We start from the raw sequence: 20,200 nt of genomic DNA, 5'->3' as shown, positions 1-20,200 counted from the left end.
CACACCAAGAAATGCTTAGGGTATATTCATCTCAGGAAAGGATGTGAAGTTCTCACTTTCTCACTGAAATAGTTTGAAGTGGTCCTTCAAATGGCCAAGCCATATGTGACGGTCAATATCCCTTGATGCGTGTGTGTGCGTGCACACGTGTGCATGTGTGTGTATATATATATGCATTCCTATTAATAAGAAAGGTTTCTAAAGGGAGAGTACAGGGATTTTTCTGTTGTACTTTTCAGAAAGCCTGCCTGCCCACCATCGCAGATGAACACGAGTAGGCTGCAGCGTTCTGAGTTGAGAGCACACTGTCAGGAGGGAAAGCCCAGCACAAGGCCACACCAAGCAAGGCAGGGTCGGGGAGAAGCCCCAAGTCTACCTGGGGGCTGGGTAGAGATGGAGGGCTAGGGAACCCCAGGCCAACTCTGCTGATTTGAAACTGAGCTGTATTCCTGTTCGAGTCTGACAGGCTGCTTTCCGTATCAAAGCAACAAATGAAACTCTCATTTCAGAACGCATCTGGTCTCTCAGACCATTCTGCCAGAAACAGCTATTTTCTTTAAATCGAAAGTCAAGGCAGTTTATTTTTCTCAAAACTGTGCTGCCGGCTCTTCTGCCTGACTCCTAACATTCAGTTGTTTTGCACAATGGCAAAGCTGCCTCATCCTGAAGAAGGCCCTCCCAGAGGACATTATATGTGTGACAGGTGTACATAAATCTGTGCCCCCAAGGACAGTCTATCAGAGATGAAGATGGGAGGTATTTAGAGGGAAAGAGACACCAAACCACTCTTCCAGTTAAGCCCTTTCAACCAAAATGACTTAAATCTCTTCAAGGGATATATCTATATAAACTTTTATTGGGCATTTAAAGTTTTTATGGTAAAGGGACAATCTCTCTTATTCTCATCCCTCCCTATATACCCTAAGTCACATTAAAATGACGAAATAATTGTAGTGTGTTTAAATACATGTAACTCTACGTGATACGTAGATACTCTACGTGAATGTACATCAGCTGTATTGGAGCTCCAGTATTTCCCAGCCACTCACTCAAAAACTCACTGATTTACGTGCATTCATCTAAGCAAGAAATTCACTATCACGTCAAAAAGTATTTCCAACTAGCAACAGTTTGAATTGTCCATAAATATGTACTATGTCCCTAATTAAACCAGAAGTAATATGATCAAGGAAAGGTCTCTGTTCAGGGCAATAATCTTCCCTGTGATGCTGTTAAGATTCTGAGATGATTTATGGTATCAGAAAACATCATCCTTGAAGTTACAACCTTTCACATTCATATGCTGAGATGCACCTTTTCCTCTTTATCAACTGTTCCTCCTCTAACAAACGTAAAAAGAAAATCACATTCCATTTTCAATGGAAGGGAGCTTCCCTCCTCTCTTTTGATCCTTCATAGATTCTAATGACATACAAGCTCTGAAGCATTTAAAGGAAAAGGACACGAAACCATCTTTCTCAGTTAGGACCTAAAGGATAAAGGAGGCCGTGTGAAAGCCGAGTCTAGACACATACTCAACAATTTTATGTTACACGTCTCTCGACTACGCACTTTGACAAAAATATATAATTAAACATGTAGAAATCGGCACCATGATTTTTCTATAGAACATCAATTTAGTTATGAAATGGTTATAAATTAGCCACTGGTAATTTACCCTTTAAATGATTTAACCTTCCCAATGATCATTTCATCTGTTTTCTATATTAAAAAAAAAATCAAAGAAATTCAAGATATGGAAAAGCCATGTTGGTTGAGGATCTGAAACTGATTTGGTAGCTTTTGAGTTGACATAATCTTGGCCTGGTGCAGCTCATTTTGGAAAGCTGCCTCAAATTTCCCCTGGTTTTGAACTTTTTTTTTTTTTTTTCCTTACCACTTTCATCTAGCAAGAAATCATCCTGGTAACGGAACTTCTCCGGTCCACATGCAATAAAAATGTCATCGTCACCAAAGAAGTCCTGAAGGCACATCACCTACAAGAGAAAAGCATGGCACTCAGCAAGGGGTCAGCAGAACAGCAATTACAACAGTGCATCCCTGCAAGTGGACATCTGCATAAAGCCACTTCCCATCTAATGGAATCAACAGGGCAGCTTCTCCAGAGGAATTTCAAAAGAAGGTTGCAAGCATCTGTTACTAGTAAGAAACTTGTTCCGTTTCAGTGGTGCAGGAAGACGGGATAAGGAAAACAGAACCGGTAACTGTCACATTTATTACTTGATATATCAATAGGATATGAGGTAAGAACCCTTTATTTTCATAACAGAGAGGATGCAGCAACATGTGGAAAAAGGGGCGCTCCTTCACGCTTCCGAACGTAACAGTCCCTGATAGCAATAAAAGTCAGCATCTGATTTTAGCAACAAATACATTTTCTAGTAACTGATGCCATAGTTGCCATACACACGATGATCACTGGGGTAACAAACAGAGAAGAATAGTTATATCCTAACAAGAATATAACAATCTCCTTGAGACCCATTCTACCTCCAGCTAAAACAAAAATGGTACCCTTCATACAAGGAATAATAGAATACAGTAATAATAAATACATAAATAATAGAAAAAGTCATTTCTGAGATTTAGATACGGAGGGACTGTATGCCCTGAACTCAAGCTGAGCTAAACTTTAACACTCCTGTGGGCTCCCCAGCTTGTAGTCACCCAAAGGGAAAGTTTTTTAACAACTTTTTGATATTTATTCAATTTCTTCTCCAATACGAACTTTGAGAGCTAAATGCCGCTTTCCAAGTAAATGTGGTCCAGATGAATAATTTCAAGCTTATTGCTCTCTGTCTGTGGATACGTGGACGTGCGGTGTAATACTTTTTTTGTTCACAGTATGTATAATGCCAGCAGAAGGCGCCGGAAACACTGCTGATTTCTATCTATTTTCAATTTTCTTTGACTGCTTGGAGCAGATTGTAAAGCGGTCAACTGAAGGCACCGTTCAGAGCTGCATGAAATAGACTTTCTTATTTATCTATTGCACTTTCCCTCGGATATTTAAGGACCAGAGACAAGCTTCCCTGTGTCTGATATGTGAGATATTTTGGGTCTGTGTTTCCTACGAGCCCCTCCCTTATCTGTTGGTAGCTTCATCCACAGAGCACCTGTGGGGTTCTGTTCCTTGTCAGTTCCTGGAGCATGACCCTGACAAGTCAAAGATGCTGTAGGACTTCCAGAAATAAGTTGGGAGAACACTTTAGAGCCCCAAACGCAATGCTGTGCAGGCTTTACATAGTTTTTCTTAAATAATCTCTCATTTCCAAATAATCGCTTGGTTGAGGTTTTAAGAATGATATTTCTCTAACAGTTTGATGGTAAGCATTAAGTATGAGTGAGGGACATTCATGGTTGTCAGTACTTATTCTGTCTGCAAAAGCTTTGAAAACACAGGTGACTTAAGGGGGACCTTGAAATCATCGAGAAAGACGGACCCAAGGTCTTAAGACTCGTGTCAGAAGCTCTGTCTACTTGGGTTAAAAACAGGCTCTTTGAATTCAGAACCCACTCTCCGTTTCACTCCTCTCTGTCAGATTCCAACCACGACCTTGTTCATTTTTACCTTTATGACGCAGCACTCCTCACCCCAGCTTTCTTTATCAGCATGGGTATCATCCCAACCAACCCTACATAGGCCGTTGTCATTTTACGTGCAGAAGTCCATACTGTGCCGACTGTATGTCCATTAGCATACAGCACACATGCATACAAAAATGAGTAAGAATGGGAAACCGTGTCTTTTTCAGGCAAAGTGTGAATTAACCCTAAAAAAGCAGTATTTCCTAAAGTGAGAATGATTAATAGCATTTGTGCCCCAAATGGTCCCATAGCCAAAGAGATTTGGGGAATATTTAACCAGTAGAAACAGGTTTCTTTATTTCTGGTCTTCTCAAAACCCTTAGTGTGCTAATGTACACTGCAACTCCAAAGAGGAGATGATAGAAGAATATAGTGTTTCCCAGACTCATGTGATTCTGGAACTCTTCTCACCCGCATTGGTATGGACTCCTGTCTGACAGGGTCCCTTTGGTACCGTGCTGACGGCCATAAGTGAAAAGAACACACAAAGGAAATAAGAGTTACTTACCCTACTCCTGAGCTACCATATTTCTCTAGCTGATAAATATTTATTGGCTAATTTTTAAATCATTCAAACATTTATGCCAGGCCTACTCTGTGCCAGGCTTTGCGCCAAACTTTATGATGACAAAGCTCTGATGGATGAAAAGTACTGTTTTCCAAAAGAAACTGTCCTTTCTTTCCTCACAGTCCCATCATTTGCATTTTAGAGCATGAGATGGCCAACGAGAAGACATTCACCTACTGGTGCCTATTTTATGCCACTGCTAAGCAGACAAATAACTATCAAAACTATAGTGTGTTATGAACAGGTTGCCAGCCAACTCCCATCCATCATAATCCCATGACCAGCCTCCCAGAAGACTCAGAGAACGGAACAGACAATGATGCAGCCTGGACAGTTTAGGTATAATTCTGTTGGCAAGTGGGAACTGAAAAAGGATGAACTTTTGATGTTGTTTCCAACTCCAGGGCTCCAAGAACGTAAAAGGAATGCAGTGATGATTAAGGAAAACTAACTGTCATCGCTCAGCACAAAAAAAGGGAAAAGTCCTTTCAATGCCAAGCAACATGTATTCATTTACGTCTCAATTTTCAGTGACTAAAATCAAGAATTTGTTCAACTGTCAGAAACTGTGATGTTTTCTGTGCTTTCTGCTCTGGCACCATTTAGCCATTTCCCTGCTCACAACCTCCCACCAGAGAAGGTGGGTACGGTCAGTAGATCAAATTCAAATTTATAAAACTGCTCCCTGTTAGAAGCCTTGGTAAAACAGTTGATAGCAGAGGCTTAAACACAAGGTTACAATAAATATGGATTCAGGATAATCTATGCCCTTCAGTTATCCGTGCTCTCACTCTTTATCACTGATATTGAGGTAGCTGTAAATGTATTCCATCTAACAATAAAGAATAACAGAGTAAGATTTATAACCCTTTTCTCTAGGCCAATATACTTTGAGAACTTTCCTTTAGGCATTACTGTACATTCTGATATCAAAAGATTAGAAAAGATAGACAAATGTAAAACCAATGTTGTGCGTAATGATCTGATTTTATATATTTACACATTGTTATTCCTTTTTAAGTTTGAAGTTCTCAAAAGTCAGAGTGGTAACCAGCTTTGAGAAGTAAGTTCCACTTATGGATTAAAAAAAAACATGCTCCTTGCTACAACAAGGTAGTGAGAGTTGACCTATTCTTTCATGAACTCTCTGGTTGGTAGGTATCAGATGTTGGAATCATCCATCAATATTAGATCCAGGGAAGATGCAAAGGCAGAGATAAGAAGTTTGAGAAAAGAAAGTCCAACCTGTTCCTGTTTAACCATCATTCTCTTGCCCCCAGAAGAGTTGGTATTGTCAGCATACACCCGCCTCCACTGTCTCCATGGCCACAGATGCTGCCTCTGTACCGTCTCCCAAGCCCAGGCCTTTCCTGCCCCTCCTCTTCACCCCCATCACCACATCAGTCCAGAGCTTAGCCTCTCACCTGTGGACCTTAGCATTTCCCTCTCATGGTTTTTCTCACTCCCATCTCCTTTCTCTCCCACCGGTCCTATTTAATTCTCCTAAGCTCCTTCTCCTCAGAAAACTTTCACCATCTCCCTCCATGGCTCAGAAAAGCATCAATGGTTTATCATCGAATTAAAGTTCATCTTTGAGCTTGGCGTTCCAGACTCCTCAAAATCTGGTTCCAACCTATCTTTCAAGTCTATGGTAGGTTTACCCATGGCATGGTGCCTGATACTCAATAAGCATTGGATGGGTGGATGGGTGGATGGGTGGGTGGGTGGGTGGATGGATGGGTGGGTGGGTGGATGGGTGGGTGGGTGGGTGGGTGGGTGGATGGGTGGGTGGGTGGGTGGGTGGGTGGATGGGTGGGTGGATGGATGGGTGGGTGGATGGGTGGACGGGTGGATGGGTGGGTGGACGGATGGGTGGGTGGACGGGTGGGTGGACGGATGGGTGGGTGGGTGGGTGGGTGGGTGGGTGGGTGGGTGGGTGGATGGGTGGGTGGGTGGATGGGTGGGTGGATGGATGGATGGATGGATGGATGGATGGATGGATGGGTGGGTGGGTGGGTGGGTGGATGGGTGGGTGGATGGGTGGGTGGATGGGTGGGTGGATGGGTGGGTGGATGGATGGGTGGATGGAGAGATAAACCTAAGTACTATGCTCCAACCTGAAACATGTTCCAGTTGATCTGCTTTACTGATTCTCCTTGGAAAAGCGCTTTTTCTTTCCTATGCGTGTGTGGCTTTGGTATGATATTTTTTTTTCCCATTAGGTATCCCCTCCTATTAACTCTTTACCTATTCAAATCCCTCCTATGAGTCAAAGCTCAGTTGAAGATCCAAGCCTTACCTTCTCTATCCACTCCAATCCAAAGTGCCTCGCCCCTGCTCTGAACACCTAATCTTCACTCAATAAATGTTCATTGGGCACCTATTATTTGCCAGCCACCCTGCTAGGCCTTGAGAATACGACTGCCCTCATCCTTCCCCTATTCATTTCCAGCACATATGTGCACAGACGGACACTCCTAACACACTGTGGTGAATTAGTAATTCAGCAGAGAGTAACCTGCAATACCTTCCAGTGGTTTGTCATGGGTCTGGAGGCAGGCAGCTGGGGTGCAGCTCGTGCTCTGCCATTACCACTGACTTGAGCAAATCAGGAAACCCTGCTTCTAAAGATCCTAAACCTTGGGCAGAGGCAGTGCCTCCCTGAGTGCGATTCTGTGTCACAATGGGAACATCTGCTCTGGCACCATTTCCCAAGAGCACAGCCCTGTCGTCAAAGCCCGGGTTCTGCATTAACCCAGCTCTGCCCCGTAGATGCTATTCTCTCTGTGCCTCCGTTTATCATATTGGTGGTTTTAAGAATTCGACTGTGAATCTGAAGGGAATAAATCCTCAATAAATTTTAGCTATTTTTATTAGCCCAAATATGGTTTTCCTTCCAAATAAGTATAAATCAAATGTATACCTAATATAAACAAATAAAACGTTAAAAAAAAAACTTAGTACGTAACTCCTGGGCACAACAAACAGCCTTCTTCTCTAAGTAGATTTGGGTCAAATGTAGCATATGGGTGCCCCTTCTCACTTTGAGAACAGGGGTTCTACTGGTATAATTATCTTGGTGCAAAGCACACTTTGAATTAGTATCAGGGAATTGGTGCAAAGCTGGTAGAAGTTGCTAACAAGAAGTTGGGTTCATGCCTCTGATTTCCACCAAGTTTCCACTGATGAAGAACCTAGGGGTAAGACAGGAATAAAGACACAGACCTACTAGAGAATGGACTTGAGGATGTGGGGATCAGGAAGGGTGAGCTGTGACAAAGCAAGAGAGAGGCATGGACATATATACACTACCAAACATAGGGTGGATAGCTAGTGGGAAGCAGCCACATAGCACAGGGAGATCAGCTCGGTGCTATGTGACCGCCTGGAGGGGTGGGATAGGGAGGGTGGGAGGGAGGGAGACGCAAGAGGGAAGAGATATGGGAACATATGTATATGTATAACTGATTCACTTTGTTATAAAGCAGAAACTAACACACCACTGTAAAGCAATGATACTCCAATAAAGACGTAAAAAAAAAAAAGTTTCCACTGAAATGATGCTGTGACAGTCACCTGCAAATATGTTTACCTGCTTCCACACGTATATATAGTTCTATGAACCATTATCTTAATCAGGGCCTATCGGGGTCTGTCACCAACTTTTAGTTTTGTGGGAACTGGAGATTTGTATTCCTCTGCGAAAAGTGTCCTTTGTTGAAATGTCCCCACACTAGAAACGAAATTACAGATGTACTGCATACAATTCATAAAGGAGGTAGTTTATGGCACACAAGGCTTAATATTCCATCAATTAATTTGCAGTTCTTACCTAACACTTTGGTTACTATGTGAACATCTAATCCCAAATATAAACACCACTGTATCTGAAAAAACATGGACGATTATAATTGCCAGATGTGCTGGAAAAAGCCTTTGAATGAGGATCAGGATACACAGGTTCTGAGCACAGATTTGCCATAGTCATTGTATACACTTGGACCGGTTACTTAAATTCTCTTACTTATCAGTTTCTGTAATGGTTCTGTTTTACCACGGTAATTATGTGATGAAGATATAAAGAAAAGATGAAAATTCTCTTCTGGGTGTGATATAGCAACAAGAATATTTCTATATATATTACTATACTTAACCTTCAATATACATGATTACATTTAAGCCCCTCTGCTATGAAGGAGACACACTAGTAAACAATAGTTAGATGCTACTATTTTCCCTATTTTAAGATTTAAAAAAACGTAGCCAGATTAAACAGAAGATCAATAGGAATTTGAAACCAGGTCAGTTAGAATTCAGATGCAGGCTCTTAACTACCAAGTTTCAGGAAAACAAGTCTATTCAAATTCATAGAAACATGTACCCTTCCAATTTTGTATTATAAATTTCAGTTGATAAAACCATTTAGTTATCCCATATATTGTACATTAATAGCTTATAATAAAAAGTATTAAAGCAAGTATCAATTATTTCTTTGACTCAAGGAAAACATTATTCAGTTTTCTGACATTCTTTATGTGAAATCTGAATTCATCTCTTTCCCATTAACTTGTCTTTATGCACTCTCGTCCCAGGGGACCAAGCTGCTTACATGGAGGGGGGGGAAAAAATCACAGCAGACAAATATGGACTTCCTCTGCTCTGAGCTTCCGGTTTGAGTTGCTCTACAAGGGCAGAGATTCAAACAAAGGCAATAAAAGCATCTGCTATTTACACGTTTCCAAAGCAGGACTGTGGAATCCATTCCCCCTTACTGGAATGAGATCTCCATGGTGACGCTGACATCAGGGAACAGGGCGAGATTCTCAGCAGCGCCTGTATGATGAGATTTTCTTTACAAGAGTGACCTCTACCAACGAAATTAGGGATATCTCTGCAGCCATGGCCTCATATGTTTGAAGCCACACCAGCCACTGTGTCTTTATCAGGTGTCTCCTGGTATGTTAGAGACGCTAAAAATATTTCAGTCACCTATTTTATGTATTTTAAGTGAAATTACAAACCACCACAAAAAACAAAAGCCAAGAAATTCAGTCCATTTATTGGAATCATTGAGTATCCCTATCCTTTCTGTTTCAATTTTCTTTTTTTAAAAAAGGATATAATACTAATTATAATAATTTCTCATTCTTCTTGATACCAGTTAAAGAGGGTAGCTTTAAAGGTTCTGTTGTCCACATTTTGATGAGATAATCTTTACCAAAAAGGAACACTTAGACTTTTGAAAAAAAGTCCAGTCGCCTGTGTATCTAAGGCACCAGAATCAACAACCTCCTTTCTACACAACTCGTAATATGACCATTATAATTAGCTCTCAGTTAAAACTTGACACACACAGGCCCCCTCCTCCTGTCACCACTTAATTTTGAGAAGATTTCTCTTCCAATTTCATTCCATACTTCGCTTCATCTCTTAACTCTTAGCATTGAGCATTGTTATGGCACATGATATTATAAGTCAACCACTGTGAATTTTCCTGTTCTCTAATCATGTAATTCCATACATTTCTAGTTCTAAAATATGTCTACAATTAGCTTATAGCCAAGTATTAGGAATACGTTATATTATTGTCACAAAAATACATTCTCCATTGTTCCTTTATCACTTTTTCATTTCTTTGATGACAAACTTATACAAATGGTAGTTTATTTTACAATTGCTCTTCTAGCTATAAATTCTAGTGGGAAGCTGCTGCATAGCACAGGGAGGTCAGCTTGGTGCTCTGTGACCACCTAGAGGGGTGGGATAGGGAGGGCGGGAGGGAGCCTCAAGAGGGAGGGGATATGGGGATATATGTATACGTATAGCTGATTCACTTTGTTATACAGCAGAAACGAATACGACATTGTAAAGCAAGTATGCTCCAGTAAAGATGAAAAACAAAGAAATTTCTAATAAGGAAAAATATTTTCAAGAAACTATGGTTCTTCCTCAGAAAAAGATATAACCAGTAAGAAAAGCAATACATTATTCTAATAATAGTAAAATAATAGTAACAGAGAGAAGAAAAGAAAGCTCCTCAAACTGCTTTTTACAAGTTTGAAGCTCTAGGATCTTTTTTTGCAAAAGTGGATAATATTGTTGAAATTCAGAATTGGCTCGGAGCTAACACTGGAATAACATGCTGATGCTTAAAAGAAATGGAAAAAAGAAATGTTCTCTTTTGAAATGCAAGCAATTTAATTTGCTGGGTCAACCAGAAAAAAAAAATTCCAATAATTATGGAATGGAAAGTACATCTACTCCTTAAGTGTGTTCTCAGCCACTGGCTCACGTGGACATCACCTAGGGAAGACCGCCATGGAGCATCCTCTCTGATGGAGCAATGCGCTCTTCATACAGGGTCACCATCCTTCATGGGACAGCAACCTCTTCTAAATGATGGTTCTTTCATTACTTATCCTATTTTTTAAATACTAACATCCTCTTCTTCTTCTCTTTTTTTTTTAGGAGTAAAGTGACCCTCTAGTACCAAATACTGACAGGGGGCATTGGCTCTGCCACCTAATAGGTATGTGACCTTGGGCAGCTATTAAACGTCCTCAGCCTCAGTTTCTGCATCTGTAAAATGGGGCTTATTGTGCAGAGTTCCTTGAGAATTCAATGAATGAAGGTAGTTAAAGCCCTCAGTAACTACTGGCCCACAGGGAAGGCACAGGGGGACGGGCAGCTGCTACTATTAGTGCTGGCACTGGTCAGGCATGGTAGGTCCCTGGGCCAGGCATCATGATGAGGAATCTGGGGCTACCATTTGAGAATGGAATACTAAAACCTTTGAACATCTGGGAAAGAGGAGTGTGGAGAACAGAGCTGACCTCAGAGGCCTCCAAGTCTGCCCTCTTGACAAGTTAATGTAACCTCAATCCCACTGCTGTGTTTGCTTTCTCCTGAGACTTCCCTCCTGTTGGCTACCACATCCTTAAAATAGCTTATTCTAAGGGCTTCCCTGGTGGCACAGTGGTTAAGAATCCGCCTACCAATGCAGGGGACAGGGGCTGGAGCCCTAGTCTGGGAAGATCCCACATGCCGTGGAGCAACTAAGCCTGTGCGCCACAACTACTGAGCCTGCGAGCCACAACTACTGAGCCTGCGCTCTACAGCCCTCGAGCCACAACTACTGAGCCCGCATGCCACAACTACTGAAGCCTGCGCGCCTAGAGCCCATGCTCCGCAACAAGAGGAGCCACCGCAATGAGAAGCTCACGCACCACAATGAAGAGTAGCCCCTGCTCGCCACAACTAGAGAAAGTCCGCGCACAGCAACGAAGACCCAACACAGCCATAAATAAATAAAATCTATTAAAAAGAAGTAGCTTAATCTACCTGCCACTCTTCACTTAAGGAGTTAAACCATAGTGCAAGAACGTGGAAACTGTCACACAGTCATCTCTTTAAAGAGGGCACAAATAATCTCTGATCTGAGCTCAGAAGCAAATGCATACCACTTACCTCAAGATGGATGCTACGGTCTGAATGTGTCCACCCAAATCTATATGCTGAAGTCCTAGCCCCCAGTGTGATGGTATTGGAAAGTAGGGCCTCTGGGAGGTGATTAGGTCGTGGGATTAGGGTCCTTATAAAAGAAGCCTGAGGGGGTTCCTTTGCCCCTTCTGCCAGGTGAGTTTACAGCAAAAAGACAGCCATCTAGGAAGCAGGCTCTTACCAGACACTCAATCTTGGATTTCTCAGCCTCTAGGACTGTGAGAAATAAATTTCTGTTGTTTATGACCCACCCAGACTACAGTACTATTTTGTTTTTTATTTATTTGGCTGTGTTGGGTCTTCGTTGCTGCGCGTGGGCTTTCTCTAGTTGCGGCGAGCGGGGGCTACTCTTGGTTGTGGTGGCTTCTCTCGTCATGGAGCACGGGCTCTAGGTGCGCAGGCTTGAATAGCTGTGTCTCACGGACTCTACAGTGCACGGGCTTAGTTGCTCTGCGGCATGTGGGATCTTCCCGGACCAGGGCTCGAACCCATGTCCCCTGCATTGGCAGGCGGATTCTTAACCACTGCCGCCACCAGGGAAGTCCTACAGTATTGTGTTACAGCAGACCTAACGGACTAAGGCAAGCGACGTTCAAGCTGAGGGCTGCCACGCGCCCAAGAACAGGGTTATTTAACAAGCCTGATTCAAGTCATTCTTTTCAGGGCTAGAAAAAGAGTTAAACTTACATGCTGTTGCTGAGAGGATCTTCTAAAAGATCCATGTAAATAGGTAGTGGAGATTGTGACTCAGTTTCTAATTAGGCAGAAACATTATACTACGATCACTGGAAAAAGAAGACATAAACTAATTATGAGACACATGAAGCCAACGAATACAGAGCTTTTCAGAGCAGATGAGGAAAAACAATCCCCAAGGGGAAAAGGTGGCACCGAGAGTTAATACTGAGCTGTCTGCTTAACATGTGAACAGAGGTGCTGGGCATAATGGCAGCTTCAAACAAGTCCGAGAAATACTTCAAGCTCTCACTGCCAATGCCGAGAGGTGCTCTGGCTGCCCTCGGTGAACGTCGCCACACAGGTCCAGCCTGGGCTTGGCAGAGAAAACAGATGAGGGAGGCGGACCAGGCAAACTTCAGTGGTGACTGCAGCAAAAAGGATAATAAATGCCATGTCTAAAGCCAGCAGCACCAAGCGCTGTGTCACCCTGCAGTACTTTATGACTTCACATTTAAATAAGAATTGTTGTCAAATTTCATATCCCCCAACTTTAATATATATATATATATATATATATATATATATATATATATATATATATCTGCAACACCACATAAACAAATCCATACAAAAGGTTCTTCTGGGCTGCATTCAGTCCACGCAACTTTTGATCTAGAAACAACCATATAAAGCTCCTTGAAAATAATTACACCTTCCAAAAAGATTTACGGAAGTGTGTGCTTTCATGCGTGTTTATTCCATTTGCTTGTGTTTGTGGCAGAGCAGGGTCACCGTTTGTCAATGTCAAGAGGAAGGACAAAAAAGTGATGCTCTGAGATGCTTCCACTAAATGTTCATAAGCCTGGGAACCCTGAACAGGATAGGTGTGGGGCAAATTAAACTTAGGACACCGAAAAGCTGGCTTAAGGTGCTCTGCGACGGGGTTCCTGGAGTGCAGGTGAATTAGGAAGCGTGGATCACAAAGGTTGGGCTTCAAACCCAGAGGGCCAAACACAGCCCACAAAACCTGTGCAAGGCAGCACTCTCAGATACGGTTTCTCTGATCAGGAGTTAAAGATGTACTTAAAGCATTTAGCTCTCTTGCAATTTTACTGACTCTTATCTCTATGTGCACATGACCAGTGAATCAGTGCATGACTTATTTCCCCCTTGATGTTTCAGGAGCCCAAGACCAGTGCAAAGGCCTATGATGTGCCAGGCCCCAAAGAGAGACTTAACATTACGTTGATTCCTCACAAGTACCCTTTGGTAAAACCTGATTTTTTAAAAAAGGTTCACAAGAAAATCACAATCCAAAGAATTGGTATCTATTTGAGGGATAAAAGTATAAAGACAAACACTCTACTTTTTATATTCTTGTGCACTGCCTTGTCACTTGAGGTTACAGGCAAAAAATGATATTCCCAAACCCATGGAAGCATGCTTCTTCCAGGAAAATTTGTAAATTGCTTGACATTAAAGTATGGAGTTGGTTGTTTTCAATCTTTCTATTTCTAATCTACTTGTCTGACTTTACAGCTTGACATTAAAAGGGATATTTTTTAATAAAGCAGAAGCTAACACACCACTGTAAAGCAATTATACTCCAGTAAAGATGTTAAAAAAAGGGATTTTTTTTATACGATTCAAATTAGTCTTCTCAAGTAAATGATGTTTTTCAAATGATGACATTCCCATAAATCTGAGATCTCCAAAATGACTGTTACCACCATCACCACTGCCCCATGACCATCAACACCATGGCCACCATCACCGCTGGTACCACCATCATCACCATCAACAGCTCCACAATGGGAGTGCTCCTAAAACATTGGATTTTTTAAATGAACTGAGGATACAGCCTTTTGTCTCCTGTGTGTTATGTGTAACATATTGGTCAGTGTTCTGGCTGGTGGATGCTTAACCACTTCTAGTTGAGCATAATGATTCCAGTAGTATTCAGTCCAAATGCAACCGAAAATTACATTCTAAAATTATTATATGAAAAAATTACTTTTATTGTACCCCAACTCAAACGTTTGCAGCTAAGACAAACATTTATATAGCATCAAAAATATTATTGGAGAAAAAAATACTTATTCTTCAAAAAATGTATTTGAGAATAGGTTTTTTAAATTGCTAATGAAAACATTCTCTAGAATTGTTTGGAGTTGTTTTAATGATAATACTGTTTTGCATAATTGTATTGAGATCTAAGCAAAACTGACAAAAGGCTGAAAGACATGGCAATAGTAAGATAAAAAATTTTATGACGTCTAAAATGAAGGATTGGTTTCAAAACATCGTTTGTTTGTTTGTTTTTGCAGTACGCAGGCCTCTCACTGTTGTGGCCCCTCCCGTTGAGGAGCACAGGCTCCGGACGCGCAGGCTCAGCGGCCATGGCTCACGGGCCCAGCCGCTCCGCAGCATGTGGGCGGGATCTTCCCGGATCGGGGCACGAACCCGTGTCCCCTGCATCAGCAGGCGGACTCTCAACCACTGCGCCACTAGGGAAGCCCCAAAACATTGTTTTTATAAATAAAGGCTGATATGGGTATACAACGATGAACATATACTTGCAGATGTTCCTTATTCAATGGTCTTTAAAAAAATTATATATGGTGACCAAAACACTCTAGGCCAATATTTCTTCTTTGTCTTCATCCTATAGTATATATATTAGAGTTTCTATAATCCTTTTTATCTACATACAGAGTTCGGTAAATAACATGGGGCTGGCTGCCACTTCCCCACAATGCATGAGCTGTAGGTGCAAAGCATCACGACTTCAAATGCTTACAGAGGCCTGGAGGGTAACACAAACAGTGAAGTGGGCCAAGCATCATAAAACCCAGCGCAAATGGGGTGGAAAATGGCAGTTAACACAGGCAGACAACAGGAAATTGGTGGGGCTGTTATAAACCGAAACCCTCCTCTCACCTAAAAGGGTCACCTCCCTCAAAACCTGTCCTGCAGGACGGTTAGCCCAGTGTTGCTAGATTCATTGATTTCCTGAGAGAAAGTGAAATCAGGTTTTTATTTGAAAGTCCCCGATTCTTAAAAGTTGGCAATGCATTTTTTTTTTTAATAAAAAAACACTGTGCATTCCAAATAAAACACACCGGTATCCTGAATTCAACCCATGGGCAGGCAGTTTCCAACCTCTGGGGGAGAATTCCATACTAAGTGATCATTAGCCATGGTTCATGTGCATAAGGCCAGTCCCCGTGGCTGTACCTAAGGTCCAAGGGAGGCCCCCAGGCCTCCTGATACACTCCAACTCTAGCAATCTCCAAAGGCAGTCAAGGTAGCCTGCAGTCCAGACCCACCAGTTCTGGAAATGGGAGCCCATGAACAATCAATACAGTTGATGCTGTATGTGTCTGTGTGTGTGGGCGTGAGCGTCCTCGTGTGCTTACTCTGGTACGCTGGGAAAAGGGTGGATTTCTCAACTGAGATTATTTTTTGAGTCCTTCTTCTCTTGCCCATCCCTGACCATGACTCTCTTTTCTCCCTTCCTGGGAGAAAAGAGGGGAGAAGCAGATGATATGGAGAATCTATAACAGGAAATTTCAGACCAAATATTACCAGCTCAGTAGAGATGGAACAAAATTAAACCCCTTTGATAAAGGCCAGAAGCACATTCTGCCTCTTTTTTCTGCCCCTCAAGTCATCCCCTGGTTATAAGGGCTAATCATGGTTTGAAAGGCTGCCAGTTTCACCTTCCAAGGGAAAGGTCTCTCTTAAAAATAAAAATCAATCATACACAGTATTTTTTTTGGTCACATCTGCTCTGCCCAAATGTGAAAATCACCAGGGCCATTAAAAACTATTACAAATGTTAGCTCTAGTTGGAAGGAAACAGTGTAAATAAAACTCAGCCATCTGGGGAAATAGATTTGGGGCCTAAGACATCAAAGTGAGAGGATAAAAATCAAAGCTTTTCATAAATCATTTCTAATGGTTGATTTTTATTTATTAGGTATTTCACTAGTGAGAAGTAAGTTGACATGATTCTTCTTTCTTTCAGAAACTAGTCTTACGGTATCGATGGCCTTCTGTCGTGATTAGCTCTGAACGTCCCTAATGGCACATAAAGGGTCAGTGCATTTATCTAGGGAACATCTAGCAAGGACTGGGAGATACTCTCAATGTTTGGATGAGGACACGTTTATGTTTCCACATGTTTATGGTCTAATTTTCATTTCATGAAACACCAATACAGGACAACATATAAGAGTAGCTTTGGATGGCTGTCGTAGCTTTGAAAAGCTTCGAAGAGCGGCTCTGGAGTCTGAGGACATCTGATTTAAAACTCAATTCCATTCATTACTAGCTGGGTGACCTGGGCCGATTACTCAACATTTAGAAATCTCCTTTTCTTCAAAGAGAGAATGAAAATACTATTGCATCCACCTCCCAAGATGGTAGAAAGAATTTGATAAGATAATGTACGGACATGTGTCAGGCACAGAACAAGTGTTTAGCAGAAGGCAAGTAATTGTATGCAGCCCTGGTAAAGCATAAACTTCTAAGATTACTCTCAGAAAAGCCAACAATCATGGCATAGAAGGCAAAATAAATCAGCAGTTTCCAGCTTCTCTTTCCCTTGTACTGTTTTCATACTGAAAATTATTCCACCTAATGGCTGTCAGGCTTTAGGCAACTGTAAGCCATTAGAACTGCAATCAACACTAACCAAAGTACATGAAAATAACATTTACTTTCCGTCTGTATATTATCCAGTTTTCTTTCCCATGTGAAGAATACAGTGCAGTAACTATATAAGCTATCTCCTTACAGCCCCTGAAAATCACATTCTTTTGAAATACCTGACAAGTAGACGAGTGAACATTCTCCCCATGCTGAAACATTTGTCCATGCCAATCATAACTTCCTTGATGTTAAAAGAAATGAAATGGAAGCATGAACTGCCACAACGAGCAGCCAATTAAAGCTTTAAAACCATAGAAAAGGCATAACCATTCACCGTAAATCTCAACACTGAGGTTCTCTCCTTGTCTGTCACTTAGACAACCTCAAGTTTCAATATTCAGTCTCTGCCTCTAACATTCAGTCTCATCAGATATCAGGTTAGAACTACCAGAAACAACAGCCATGCTTATAAAGTGTATTTAAATGAAACCATTATGATAATTCAATTTCTAAAGTAATTGAGCCACAAACTTCTTTGTGCAGTATTTGTAGTGTTATACTGCCCTTCAGTGTTCAAACACATGAACGGTTAATCAAATTTTTTAAACTCGAGAAGTGTCTTTGTATAAACATTTACAGTGACCAAAACAGTTATTTTTTTGCAGTCTCTCGGTGAAGGGTGTGACTATGGCTTCAACTTTGCCCCACAAAATTCATACACTGAAATACTAATTCCCAGAGTATGACCTTGTTTGGAAACAGGGTGACTGCAGATGCAGTTAGTTAAGATGAGGTCATGTTAGAGTAGAAGGGGCCCCTAATCCAGTACGATGGTTGGCCTTATAAGAAGGGGAAATGTGGACACAGACACACAGGAAGGACGGCATGTGAAGATGAAGGGAAAGATCTTCTATAAGATAAGGAAGGCCAAAGATTGCCAGCAAACCACCAGAAGCTTAGGAGAGAGACAAGGGACAGATTCTCCTTCACAGACCCCGGAAAGAACCAACCCTGCTGACACCTTCAACTGAGACTTCTGGCCTCCAGAACTGTGAAGCAACACACTTCTGCTGTTTACACATCCCCGTCATGATACTTTGTTACTGCAGCTCTGGCAAACCAGTACAGGTGTGTATCTTTCATGCATACAAAAATGGAGAATAACATACAAATACTCCACAAAACACCTGTAATCTCACTTTAAAAGTAGAAGGAGGAAGGCTTGAAACATACCAGATTACTGTTAAACTTAAACCTGGAGGGTTTTTTTTTTTCGTAGCATCAGCTGTTAGTGGCTTCATTTTTCCATTAACTTTGAGTTCTAGAGGGTTTTATTTTTTATAAATTTATCTATTTATTTATTTATTTTTGGCTGTGTTGGGGCTTCATCGTTGGGTCTTTGTTGCTTTCTCTAGTTCTGGCGAGTGGGGGCTACTCTTTGTTGCTGTGCGCAGGCCTCTCATTGTGGTGGCGGGCTCTAGGTGTGAGGGCTTCAGTAGTTATGGCACATGGACTCAGTAGTTGTGGCGCACGGGCTATAGGGCATGTGGGCTTAAGTAGTTGTGGACTGTGGGCTCTAGAGTGCAGGCTCAGGAGTTGTGGTATATGGGCTTAGTTGCTCCACGGCATGTGGGATCTTCTTGGACCAGGGCTCGAACCCGTGTCCCCTGTGTTGTCAGGTGGATTCTTAACCACTGCGCCACCAGGGAAGTCCCTCTAGAGGGTTTTAGACAGAAACTCCGAAGTCTAGAACATTCTATTACAACACTATAGATGTTGTGCTAACCTGAAAAAGGGCAACACATGATTTTTACTCATTTCTCATTTATGCCAGTTATCACCTATGCCACAATGACCAATTCTTGATTGTATGACAGTTGTTTGTACAGATCCTGGATTAGCCAGGCTCTCTTATTTTCTCCTTGTCCTTGAAGCTTTGTTTATTATTACCCAGTTGTATTACATTATATATGCAGGATAGAGTATTAAGAACAGGAAAGCCTTTCTGGGACACCTCCTTGACTTCTTAGATAGAAACCGGGAGAGATTAGTCAAGACAATGCCTCCAGAACAAGTGGGCTCTGGACAGAACCCTGGCCATGATGAATCAGTAAAACTGGATTCTTCTAATCTTGACTGTAAATCGCTCTCAGTGGGATCCTAACATCTCTGAGCGCCAGTTGCGTCTTCTCTAAAATGAGCAATTACACTAAATGAGCCGAGGCAGTGCCTCTCGTGGCTCTTTTGCTCCGTGATTTACAAAGGAACACATGCAAGAGACAAACTAAGCAGGCAAATGTTGCCTGCAAGCCTCCCAGGCCTGAGGTCCTAAAGTAAAAGGCACCTTTATCACCATAGCGAGGGGCTTCCGTAGTCAGGAGAGTGCGGAACAGATATAATTAATTCTACAAATTATTAGATGCTCTTGCTGGATGTTTGGTAGAACAGGACGCCATGTTTTTGCCATGTTTTGTCAATGTAAAGACTGAGATGGTCAAGAACTGATTTTATGCTGAGAGGTTAGAGGTCATTACTAAATTTTTGGCATGTGCTAGTCAATGATAACATTAAAACTTCAATGTTCTAGGTGTTTCTAGAACCATGAAATAGTTCAGTTATTACTGCAGTATTATAACAAGTTGGGAAAAACCATTTATTTTAGACAGAAAAAGGCTTCTAGAACCAGAACATAGTAGTTAAATGTTTCCTGTTGCATTATAAAGTTAAACTTGGGGAAAACAATCTCTTTTGAGATTAAAAATACAGCTTAAAATGTAGTAAAATCCTCTTGTATTAAATGAGAACAAGATAATTGGGAATAATCAGGAACCATTATGGCTCCTTTTCCATGCAGAACTTCTGGAAACAAGTTAAATTTAGAAGATAAGAAGGTGTATAAAATTGCAGAATTAAAGCCATTCAAAAGTAATGTGGCATGCGCGAAGCGGCTGGGCCCGTGAGCCATGGCTGCTGGGCCTGCGCATCCGGAGCCTGTGCTCCGTGGTGGGAGAGGCCGCAGCGGTGAGAGGCCCGCGTACCGCAAAAAAAAAAAAAAAAAAAAAAAGTAATGTGGCATGAAATGCCAGGTTTTGAGAATTTATAATATAGGGTTGTGAGAGGAAACAAAAAAAAAAAAAGAGAGAATTTTCACGAACAATGAAACTATAAGAATTCCAGGAGCAAACATTT

General features: G+C 41.6%; 1 protein-coding gene across 7 annotated transcripts in view; it reads right to left on the bottom strand.

Annotated features, from left to right (window-relative positions):
- The window catches only part of DCLK1 (doublecortin like kinase 1), a gene marked incomplete at both ends in the record, with an annotated part of 316,418 nt that overhangs the window by 151,488 nt on the left and 144,730 nt on the right, over window positions 1-20,200 (bottom strand). For all 7 annotated transcript variants that reach the window (XM_082675943.1, XM_082675947.1, XM_082675948.1 and 4 more), the window contains one exon: window positions 1,898-1,997. In XM_082675943.1, coding sequence (XP_082532069.1) covers window positions 1,898-1,997 — 100 coding nt within the window. The remainder of the gene's footprint in view (window positions 1-1,897; window positions 1,998-20,200) is intronic.

This window comes from Grampus griseus (genome assembly GCF_964374135.1).
Source record: "Grampus griseus genome assembly, chromosome: 18".
Classification (NCBI taxonomy): Eukaryota; Metazoa; Chordata; class Mammalia; order Artiodactyla; family Delphinidae; genus Grampus; species Grampus griseus.
This window is presented reverse-complemented; position numbering and strand designations above follow the sequence as displayed.